Here is a 12,611-nt window from a genome sequence, read left to right on the forward strand (position 1 = left end):
TATCGCCTACTCTACTCTCTATACTGCTTGCATTAGAGTAGTGTAGCATGTTACTGCTTTCCATTAATCCTATCATGATGCATAGCCTGTCATTGTTGTTACAACTGTTGATACCTTACCTGCAATCCTAAATGCTTAGTATAGGATGCTAGTTTATCATCAGTGGCCATACATTCTTGTCCGTTTGCCATGCTATACTATCGGGTCGTGATCACTCGGGAGGTGATCATGGGTATATACTTATTCATAATATATGATACTTGTGATGACTAAAGACGGGTCGGCTCGTAGGAGTACCCGCGAGTGATTCATGGATTGGGTCCGAAAGGACGTTTGTCCCGACGGTCCACTGAGTGGATCTTTGTGGCGAAGCGACAGGGTAGTTTGAGACCACCTAGGAGAGAGGTGGGCCTGGCCCTGGTCGGCGTTCACGGTTATTTCAAGATAACACGTTTAACGAGATCTTGGTATTTGATCTGAGTCTGACTACTGGCCTATACGCACTAACCATCTATGCGGGGACAGTTATGGACACTCGACGTCGTGGTATCAGCCGAAGCCTTCGTGACGTCAGCGACTGAGCGGCGCACGCCGGATTCGACTGGAACGCCTGCTAGGCTAGGTCTGCTTCCGGCCGCGTTCGCAACGTGCAGGTGTGCAAAGGGCGATGGGCCCAGACCCCTGCACCATAGGATTTAGACCGGCGTGCTGACCTATCTGTTGTGCCTAGGTAGGGCTGCGACGTGTTGATCTTTCGAGACCGGGCATGACCCAGGAAAGTGTGTCCGGCCAAATGGGGTCGAGCATGTTGGGTTATGTGGTGCACCCCTGCAGGGAAGTTAATCTATTCAAATAGTCGTGATCTTCGGTAACAGGGCGACTTGGAGTTGTACCTTGACCTTATGACAACTAGAACTGGATACTTAATAAAACACACCCTTCCAAGTGCCAGATACAACCGGTGATCGCTCTCTCATAGGGCGACTAGGGGAGGATCATCGGTTAGGATTATGCTATGCGATGCTACTTGGAGGACTTCAGTCTACTCTCTTCGACAGGCTGCAAGACGGAGGCTGCCAGAAGCGTAGTCTTCGACAGGACTAGCTATCCCCCTCTTATTCCGGCATTCTGCAGTTCAGTCCACATATGATACCCTTATTCCATTTGATACCAATGCATACATATGTAGTGTAGCTCCTTGCTTGCGAGTACTTTGGATGAGTACTCACGGTTGCTTTGCTCCCCCTTTTACCCCCTTTCTATTCTCGTTTGCTGCAACCAGACGTTGGAGCCCAGGAGCCAGACGCCACCGTCGACGACGACTACTACTACTCAGGAGGTGCCTACTACTACGTGCATCCCGTTGACGATGATCAGGAGTAGTTTAGGTGGATCCCAGGCAGGAGGCCTGCGCCTCTTTCGATCTGTATCTCAATTTGTGCGAGCCTTCTTAAGGCAAACTTGTTTAACTTATGTTTGTACTCAGATATTGTTGCTTCCGCTGACTCGTCTATGATCGAGCTCTTGTATTCGAGCCTTCGAGGCCCCTGGCTTGTAATATGATGCTTGTATGACTTATTTTATTTGTAGAGTTGTGTTGTGATATCTTTCCGTGAGTCCCTGATCTTGATCGTACACATTTGCGTGTATGATTAGTGTACGGTCAAAATGGGGGCGTCACAGGCCACGATCCGAGACGTCGGATCATGGGCTACCGTCTTGGACGTGGGTTCAGCCCACGTCTCTCCATGCGCGGCCGCACATATATATGTGGGGCACTGCCAACCCTAGCCGCCGCGAAAAACAGAACGCATCTCCATCTCCGCTTCCACGCCCATGTCGTTCCTCTGTTGCTGCTGCCGCCGGCGACTCCATCCCGTTCACCGCGTACACGGTTGACGAGAGAGCAGGCCTCCGGAACCCCGCCTCTCCGGATCCTGTATGGTAGAGGGGCGATTAGGTTTTTGGGTAGCGACTACGCGACTACTCGCTTCTGTTCATCTACGTCCGCACCACCTTCGTCATCACCATGTCGACCGACGCCGACTGTGCCGCCGCTGAGAAGGCCGAGGCCGACAAGAAGGCCGCCGAGGATGCCGCTTCTTTTTGCTGGTCAGGAACGGAGAGTCTTTGACAGGTAGGGCCACGATCTGAGACGTCGGATCATGGGCTACCGACTTGGACGTGGGTTCAGCCCACGTCTCTCCACGCGCGGCCGCACATATATGTGGGGCACTGCCAACCCTAGCCGCCACGAAAAACAGAACGCATCTCCATCTCCGCTTCCACGCCCACATCATTCCTCTGCTGCTGCTGCCGCCGGCGACTCCATCCCGTTCACCGCGTACACGGTTGACGGGAGAGCAGGCCTCCAAAACCCTGCCTCTCCGGATCCTGTACGGGAGAGAGACGATTAGGTTTTTGGGTAGCGACTACGCAACTGCTCGCTTCTATTCATCTACGTCTGCACCACCTTCGTCATCACCATGTCGACCGACGCCGACCGTGCCGCCGAGAAGGCTGAGGCCGACAAGAAGGCCGCCGAGGATGCCGCGGCTGCTGTCACCGCAACTGCCACCGCGTGGCCGATTGGAGGGTATACATCGCTTATCCCTCTCATATTTCTTTCTGTTGTAGCAGTACTAGCGATATGCGTAGATGTTTCTACTATATGCGTAGTACATGCTCTGTTATATCGTAATCAGTGTGTTATCAATGTTGCTCATGATTTATTCATGGATTAATTTAATCGAAAAACTGCCTATTTACTTATCACCCATGGCCCTAGGGCCAGCGGAGACAGGCGGACTGGCAATGGCGTCGCCATGAGACAAAGTAACCATAACTTTTTTGAAGGAAGAGGCGGTGGCAAAAGTCAAACGTCACAAGCGTTAGAAACGTCAGACACCACAAACTTTGACCAGGCTTGTTGAGAAAAACATTTAATTTAGAATGACAAACATATATCATTAGATTCAACATAAGACGTAGTTTCATATTGATATACCTGGTATTGTAGGTATAACTAGTTTTCTCTATAAAGTTGGTCAAAGTTGGCAAAGTTTGAATTTTTCAGTAAATCTATACGTACTACATTATGGGACGGCGGACGTGATGGCCAAGTTGTCCTCGTTGTGAATGGCATGCTTTTGGAACCTGCCACAACCACTTCTCATCGCACAATTGACTTCATGATAAGAATAACTAGAAATGTCAACTTACTTACCTAGCCTCCTTCTCGCCATTCAACAGCCTGCTTGATAGTGTTCCTCTTGTAATCCCACCTACCACCCGTCCTGTTCATCTTTAAAAAAATTCTAGATGCGATACTCCGCATTCAAATTGTCCCATTTCTTCTTCAATAGTGATTTGTATACTCCAAACCAATCATGGTTTCAAAGTCCTTTGCTACATCCTCGAAAGCCAAGGATGTAAGGGTGTGTTGGTTGATTGCTAACACATACTTGTTGGTAAACAATTTGGTCAAACCCGAGTGTTCGCCTCACTCCATGCGATGGCCATTCTTCAAATGAATAAGTGAAATTAATAGGGATACACCCTGGTTCACAACCAGCTAGTCAAGAGTCAAGATTACTGGTGGTGGTGAAGAACTGATCTAGACAAGGAGCTAGGGCTCGAGGAGAAGGATATGGAGGCGCCGGGTGCTCACCTTGCCAAATGTTGATGGTGAGGACCTGCTACTATGGGTGAAGACCTACTCCTATTGGTGAAAATCTATTGTTGATGGTGAGGAGCGCGCTGAGAGTGGTGTCGTCAACTTGGGATGCATAAAGCTAGACGAGGAGCAGTGGAGGGCGGCAACCTCAGTGAAAGGAGGAAGTGAAGAGGGGCGGAAGTCCGATGATGAGAAGCAAAGAGCGGTGCCATCGATGATGCAAGTGGAGGGCTTGGGATCCAACCGAGTGTTTGGTGCTACTCCTATTATTGGTAGCCAATGTAATGGGCCCTTATTACTTCACTCTGGTTGGATTGGGTAGTATCTTCCTTCTTCCATGATAAACTAGATGATACCATGCACGTTGTTGCAAGACTTGGTTGCAATTTTAATGAGATATTGGTTATATGAAGCACAAATTAATAATATGTGAAATAAAACTAAAAATACATATGATCTATTGTATTTGATTATTCTGTGGTGAAAATATTTACTTCATATAGTAAGTACCACAATATAATGAAAATCTTTTAGCATGCATGTTATGGTGGGCCTCTGATGATGTGACATTTGTGGTGAGGTAGCATGTGTGCATTATGAGATAAATAGAAGTAGTGAGAAATCAATTAGTAATGGAAAACTTTTCTTCATGCATGTTGAGGTGGGCCTTTGATGAGTTGGCATTTTTTTGTGAGATGGCATGTGTGCATGTTAAGATAAATAGGATACAAGATTTGGGAGCAATGAGGGCTATATGGAGGGTGCACACAAAAAGCCCCATGGGAAACCACTGTGGATCTCACACGCTACTCATGTGATCCCACACGCGGTAGGGAGGCATGACCCCTCCCTCCCGGGCCATGTGGGAAGTGGCACCGATCCCCCTGTGTCGTTTAGTCATCCAAGAAGTTTGATCTTGATTTTTTAATGTAATTTTTTAGTTCTCGAAGTTTCTTAAAACCACAACAATACAAAAGGGATACCTTCCTTGCATTTTATTAGTGTCGGTGTAATTTTCAGCAATAATAATCATATGGGAGGTATACACATAGATAATTCAGAGGGGTACACAAGAGACAAGGATTTACCCAGATCCAGACCTTTGAGATGCCCTACATCCCGCCTTTGTATGATGTACTGATGGTTTCCTTTTATGCGGGCTAGGATTTGTATGATAGCACGTATGTTTTTTTAACACAATATAAATGCAAGCACTCATACATACGCGCATACACTTATCCTTATGAACACATACACGCACACCCTATCCCTATGAGCATCTTTGAGAGACTGAACTGGCATATTATTTTGAGATTTACGTAGTTAAATTCTGAAATAAATTCAAAAATAATGTAAGCACCAGGACTTGAACCCTGGTGGGCTGGAGATATCAATGTCCACCTAACCATCCAAGCACAGGTTAATTCACTGATAGCATGTATGTTGTGCCACGTGTTGAGAAATGTGGTAAGGAAATGTCTTAAAGGCTATGAGGCGTATTGAGCATACTGATCGGAAGGCCCCTACCTCCTCTTATATAGATGGAGAAGGGAAATGTTACATGGGCATGAGTCGCTTTATATGGATCTACTAAATATACATGTCTTGTACCAAAATCACAAGTTAGACGGTACCTCTTCCAAAGGTCACTCTCACCTCCTCTTGTGATGACAAGTGGCTCACTACATCACTGCATGTGTGACACTTGCCATAACCTGAGTGTTATATATTTTTTTTTGTTCATTTGTATTTTCCATACATTTTGCTTCACGCGATGTAACAAAGAAATAAGTAAAGTAAAAAAACACGAACAGAAAAAGTAAATTAAAAAAACATGAAAACCTAAGAAAAGCCAAGCAAAATCCCCAAAACCCAAAACAAACCGAAAACCCACAAAACATGTGCAGAAATATATAAAATGTGTCATGTGTATGCACTCAACGAGCGGCACGTGGCGGCGGCTGGGTGCACCACACGCCACCACATGGGCTTCTTCTTAGTGATCGCTCGAGGTCCCTGCAAAGGGGTACCCTCCAGTCAGTCGCTCTTGTATTGTACTTCAAGTAGAGACGCCCCATAAACATAGTGGGCTTGGTGTCACAGGCCTAGGCCACCTCGCGGTGGGCTTTGTGACTAAATATATTTTTGGACATATAAATCATATTTTGATGATCTAATTAATTATTATTTTTCTGAAGTGCACTGGACAGGAATTTGGGAATATGGTTTCACTGGGGAAATATCTGGTACTCCCACCCCTAGGGTGCTTCCGGTGTTCCAAAACTAGGTAGCAGATTTTTAAATGTTCGGAAAATTCTGAAAAAAAAATCCAGCACATTGACACAACAACAAAGTATGTTGTCAAAAAAATTGAAATCAAAATTTGAAACTTAGCTTGAGAAACATAAATGACAAATTCAGTAAATAATACATAACATAAGTTGGGCTTTAGATTAGGCCCATTATTACATTGATGTCCATTTTGTCATTTTTGTATCTCGAGCAATGCTTCGAATTTTGATTTGAATTTTTTTTAAAACATACATCGATGTTGTGACAATGTGGTGGATTTTGTTCAGAATTTTATTTAACATTTAAAAATGTGCTACCGAGTTTGGAGCATCGGGAGCATCCTAGGGATGGGAGTACCAGATATTTCCCCTGGTTCCACATGTTTAGTAAATTCGAGAAAATACTAGAAAAATAGGCTGAATATTTTTGTAACATACATGGTCGACTCATATACCCATGTATGAAGTTTCATGAAGAAATGACATCCATGGTATTTTGGGCAAAAAATGACAAAATCGACGCTATGTTAAAGAACACTGTTTGTTAAATAGTACTAAGGACCTAAATATATTTTCTACACTAAGGATACCACGAGTATCGTTTCTTTATGAAACTTCACACATGAGTGGAATGGTCGACCAAGTTTGATAATCCCAAAATTTCAGAATTTTTCAATTTGTCTACTATTTTGTTTCAAATTTGCTATTGACGTGGGTGTGCGTGGAACCATGTTACATGTTTACCTGTGTACTAGCAAAAAAAACCGTGCGTTGCAACGGGAAAGAAAATAACACACGTTCTTAACCCAATAATCATGACTCAAGACCTTAATAGGCCCGCGTCTTTTAGTTTCACATGGCATCACATTTGTATTTCCTCTATACTCACACACTCGCTCGAAAAAAAAGCCCGTGCATTGCAACGGGAAAGAAAATAACACACACTCTTAACCCAATAACCATGACTCAAGACATTAATAGGCCCACGTCTTTTAGTTTCACATGGCATCACATTTGTGTTGCCGACAGTGACCTTTGTGCTCACACAATGAAAACACGTTTGAATGTGGTTAGTCTTAATGTCTCTCTCTTTTGTGCGCCCGCACATGCGCACACTCGCTTGGAATAAGATAAAAAGTATGTTATTTTTTTTCCGCAAGGTTTTTCATAGTTGTGTATGCATGGTTCTCGATGTTTTTTTCTCTCACTCTGGCTTTAATAGATGTTTATTTGCAATTTGAATCACCGACGGTACAAAAAAAACAGACCGTACACTATATATTAAGCTTGCATCAAAAATTATATTTTAGAAATATTTAACAGCTAAAAATAACTTCATATTTAGATTCTACATATTTTTCTAATCAAGTTTCATATATAACATGTTAAAATTTAAGTTACGGTTTAAAAGATATGAATAATCTTATTTTACATAAACTGTAGATTGATTAACCGAAACGTCAAGGGGTTTTCTGTTAAAACTAAAAAAAACGTTTCGGCTGATTTAAATATGGACGGCGGGTTGATTGTCTAAAACGTCAGGGGGTTTTCTGAGAAAATGAGAAAAAACGGTTTGGTTAAAACTTAAACGTGTACCGCGGGTTGATTTACAGAAAACTGAGGGGTTTATTTGTAAAATGGCGTGACAGACGACCGTGCTTTATTAGTAGGTAAGATAAGATAAGATTTACGTACATGTGAGCCTTATATAAATACTCCAAATGGAGGGAGCACCATTTTGCGCAGGAAATAAAAATCAGAAGGCGCAAAGAGATTACTCAGTCATTTGATCTCGTGTAACCTCCAATGAAGTATGCAAAGGTGAAACCACAATGATATAAAAACCATCATCCTCTACAAAAGGGATATGTGAGGAGATGAACAGGCAGTTGGCGGGCAAGAAAGCTGCTGCAATACAGAGTTCAAGGCATACGCCACTGACGAATGACTCATTTCCAGACATTACTGATTATAGCTCAGATCGATGCCCATAATTAATAGTCTCCCTCGTCTCTCCAGTTAAGCTAAAATTGTGACTCAACAAATTAAATGTTCAAGAGACCACGTGCATGCAAAATGTATCTTAAGGCATCACGACATGGGGATACAGAATACAGAAAATGGTGCACTTTAGACTCCGAATGAACAAGGAGAACTTCAGCCAGCGCTTCTCCCCCCCTCCGACCCACATAAGCATCATCGAAACACGCAACCAGGGCGGTCTCTTTCAGTCATCAGACACCTTGGGGGAGCACTCGGGCGTCTTGGGGATCGCGTCCGAGGCCTTCTTCGCCTTGTGCGCCTCCACCGCGGCTTTGAAATCATCCCTGATGCCAGTGTCCTTGAATTTGAGGGCGAATGTGGTGAGCCCGCTCGGCGAGTCCCCGGTGCTGTTGACGCAGGCGAACGTCACGCCCTTCTTCTCCATGTCCTTCAGCGCCATGTCGTCGTACAGGCTCGCGTTCAGGACCAGCCGGTAGTTACCCTTGGCCCTCATAACGAGCCGGGACCTCTCGCCGCCAGACACGGGGACGTTCAGCTTTAGCTCCCCTTTTCCTCTTTCTTTCCAGCCCCCATCGAGGTACTCGTACATTGCGGAGTCTGCGGTGAACACGGCCATCTCGTTCTCTTCGCCTGTCTCCACTGGGCCCTCTGGCATGGTGAATTTCTTTGGTGCTTCTGCTGCAGCAACAAGCGATGGAACAGAACTCCCGTTGTTGTTTGTACCACCGATATTGAAAGAAGGGAAGGATGAACCATCGCTCTTTAGCCCAAATAGGGGAGCATTTGTGCTCTCTTTAGAAGCTGAGCCAAAGGAAAATGATGAGGCTGAAAACCCAGTTCCAGCCAGTCCTGTGAAGGCGTTATGGCCACTTGACACATTCATAAAAGAGAACAGAGGTGTTGGTGATACATCCTTGGTCCCTGATTCAGATTCATCTTTCTTCTCAGCACCGTCCTTGCTGCTTTTATCTTCATCTCCACCTGCATTCACTTCATCCTTGGTCCCTGATTCAGATTCATCTTTCTTCTCAGCGCCGTCCTTGCTGCTTTTATCTTCATCTCCACCTTCATTCACTTTAGCACCTTCATCTTCTGTTTTACCCTCGATTCCAGATGTCTTGCTGTTATCTACCTTGGGTTCTCCAACCAGCACTTTGTCCTCACCAGTTCCACCCTCTGTGCTGCCTGCCTTGTTATCAGTTTCAGTAAGTGAAGAGTGTGCTTCCATTGGCGCATTCGACTTGTTTTCTGCATTTGACTCATTCAGGCCCAATTCATCCTTTTGAATCTCTGCTACCTCATTAGAATCTGCATTCTTGTCAGCATCTTTCCCACTTCCATTGCTGGCCTCATCAGCTTTCTCAATTGAGCCCCTTACATTTGACGTTGTGACATCAGAAGGTGGAGGTTTTGAGACAGGAATACTTGCTTGAACACTGGAATCACTTGTGGTAAACTTAATTGCAGAGAAAGGATTAGAAGAAGGAGCTGACGACGGCTGCTGGCGCCGAACCTTTACAATTTTTCGGGTTGCCATCACTTCCTCACTAGCTTTCTTAAATGTTCCTCCCTCTTGCTCCGATGAGTCATCATCAAGCTCAGGATTGTCCTTGTTGATTTGTTTATCTGCAACCCTCTTCCGAGAGGTTTGAGCATGTTCCTCATCCGCCATCTTAGGACCTTTGAGTACCTGGATATGAAAACATCAGAACAAACTAAGCAAAAAGTAATGAACAACTTCATACAAGTAATCTTCCAATCATCATAGGGCATAGCACAGTTTAGACACACAAATTTGACTATGCAGGCTCCATTCTTTGTAGTACACCAAGCCCATTCACAGAATTAACTTCAAATAAACCAGGAAAATTGAAAGGCATACACAAACATAACGGCAAAGTAGGGAAAATGTAACCAAGAGAAGACAACAGGCATACACAGAATGGAAAATCATAATGTAGGCAGACAAGGTTAACCAAAGTGCAAAGATGAATGTGTAATCTCATATCATGTATTATGGTACTTGCACCTGTGACTAAGAAACAAGCATAACGGCAGTTTCCCAACTTCACATAGAAACTGTAAGAGCATCTCAGACGGGATCCCAATCCCACCAGCATTGCTGCTTTCTGTCTACAACCATCCTCATCAGTGGCATATCTATATTATTTCTGGGTAAAATTTTGTTTGTTGCTTGAGCAACAAAGATAAAATACAGGTCAAACTAAAATTTTAGTTTCTTGTCTGCAGTTAGGTTTTGGCTCGACTGTTTCAAAGATCAGAGGGTTTACAGCCAAATATGTTGTTAGTTAACATGTAAAGATTGCTCTTATATGTTGTTAAAATCCACAATATGCCTAGGTGTGTGAATCACATAGAATTATTTCAATGCTTTGATATTAATGCAAATTTGTGATATCATTTCTCTTTTACTTGTCAGTGTAGTTTATTACTATGTTGCCATAGCTAAACAACCCTGGCATGCATAGTTCTTTCCGTCCAACTACCTGACATCTGGGAACAGAACCAGCATGGTGTGGGGCATTCAACCGCAAGATGTAGCAACAGTGAGCTCATCATTGTCGGATGACTACAAATCCAAGATAAATTGCACTACGATGACGCATTGCGATGTGGTGGAGGAACAACCAAGAAGCGAATGGCTTTGCATATATAGACCAGACAAAAATATGGCCATTAGACTAGCGCTAACAAATACAGCCATAAAAATATATTTTTATTTAAAGGATATCAATTAAATGTGGGAGGGTGGAATACAGGTAGTGGAAAATTGAGTTGGGAGTCAGTTGGAGCACGAAGAGATATGGAGATGGAATTGTTTAGAGACGTCCGAGCAAAAAATACCACACAATATTCCTGCACAAAAGAATATGTCGCCTCTATAATAATATATCAATTGGTAAGCTCTGTGTTTGAGGAAAACAAATATTCTCCTGCATAACGATGTTGGCATAGTACTAACATACCACAGGCAAGGTAACGTCTGCTAGAACTAGAAGCTTGCATGTTATATGCGCAAAATTATGCTTATACATGTAGGTGGTATTTTAACATCTAAAGCAGGAGAATTTGTATATATGAGTGATGAGAAATATTTTACTAAAAGGTACAAATCAAATCCAGCGTACACAAATATATATACTAATGGAAACTCCTAGTCCTAATAGCTCCGAAGCTGCAGTGGTCCAAGGAGAAGTTTATCGTTTGGACATTGAAAGAAGTTTAACGAATTACACATATGAATATTGCAATATTATGTGGAAGGACATTTGTTTTCTTAGAAAAAGATACATCTCTGTAAGCTGTGCGAAAAATAAGTAGATCGAAGCACTAGTTTTTCTTGTGTTTGTTTGCACATGGTAGAGGCCAAATATTTGTTTTGCGAAATTTTGAGAATCCATAGTGTATTCCCACATGTACAAGTGGGAATTCTCAGGTTTTTTCTTTTTTTACTTAAAGTTAAAATGCTTCTGAAGCTTTTGGGTGAAAAAAACGAAGCTCCCTGCAGCTCAGGAGCCAACTGTCTACTGTCCTGATGTGGTGGACAAGGAGCGGATGGCTTGGAGTCAGGATGCTTGGGGAACGACTCTCACCACCGCATCGATCCAAGCTATCTCCTGGTGTACGCGCATCAAGACACATCCTTTCCGTCGGGCACAAGAGGCCTACTGTTCCCCCAGAAAAATTCAGCTGCGTATGACAAGTAATTTCTGCAAATCTATACACCCACGCATGCTATTCTTGTTTCATCCATACACACATAAGAACAGAGCACGCACACATAAATGAATCAAGCAGAAAACATACATCCGCAGGCAATTTAACGGAACTTTTACCTCGAGGCGAAGCTCGGACGCGACTGGGCGTCGGGGCGAGCTTGGGCCGCGACCTGGGCTCCCGCGGAGGAGGGCTGGGGCTGAGATGCGGTCCGACGGAGGGAGGGCTCGGGAGTGGCTGGGGTCGACGGAGAGGGGGGTGGTGGGGGCGACGGCGGCGGCGGCGGCGCAAACCCTAGCACCGGTCTCTGCTCGCCATGTCGCCCGCGGCGGTGGGGAGGAGCGGAAGAAAACGCTTCGGTGTGCGAGGGGAGGAGAGAAACAGGAGTGAAGTGTTCGGTTTGCGCTGTGCCCACTCCACGCGACCAAGCCCGATGCAGGCCACGTGAAGGTCGCCGTACTGGGACGCCAGGGATATCTTCCGGTGCACCCGGTGCGGGCCAAAATCTGACCGTTTAATCCAAAACCAGCATAATGAATCCTAATTCAAAACTTTGCCCCAGTCTGATCTCTTTTTTCATAACGCACTCACTAGTGGGGCTATGCTCAACACAATAGCGCCGAGCATAGGGGCGTTAAAGACCCTACCAGCGTGTGCTAGCAATTTTTTTGGACACCGATAACTGTCTTGGGAGGCGACAGACCGAACGGAACGTTCGCCCGGGTTATGATTAGATGGAACGTTTTAGTTCGATCCAAACAACCCCCAGCCCAAACACCTCCCACACGCTGGACCCCGCTAATGGGCCACAAACATTGAAAAGCCAAACAATGCCATTTTCTGGATAAAAAAGGAAACTAGTTTTTGTTGTTATTGTTAGAGTTGTGTCGAATATTATGTAC

The 12,611-nt window shown here is 44.4% G+C and overlaps 1 protein-coding gene across 1 annotated transcript; it reads right to left on the reverse strand.

Annotated features, from left to right (window-relative positions):
- Positions 1 to 7,856: 7,856 nt before the first annotated feature.
- LOC119334677 (nuclear pore complex protein NUP50B-like) lies at positions 7,857 to 12,104 on the reverse strand. Its single transcript, XM_037607219.1, has 2 exons — positions 11,829 to 12,104; positions 7,857 to 9,661 (listed from the first exon to the last, which is right to left on the reverse strand). The coding sequence occupies exon 2, from the start codon at positions 9,641 to 9,643 to the stop codon at positions 8,195 to 8,197; it is 1,449 nt and encodes a 482-aa protein (XP_037463116.1). The 5' UTR covers positions 9,644 to 9,661; positions 11,829 to 12,104; the 3' UTR covers positions 7,857 to 8,194.
- Between the last annotated feature and the right edge of the window lie 507 nt (positions 12,105 to 12,611).

The sequence above is a fragment of the Triticum dicoccoides genome, chromosome 7A, assembly GCF_002162155.2.
Source record: "Triticum dicoccoides isolate Atlit2015 ecotype Zavitan chromosome 7A, WEW_v2.0, whole genome shotgun sequence".
Lineage (NCBI taxonomy): Eukaryota > Viridiplantae > Streptophyta > Magnoliopsida > Poales > Poaceae > Triticum > Triticum dicoccoides.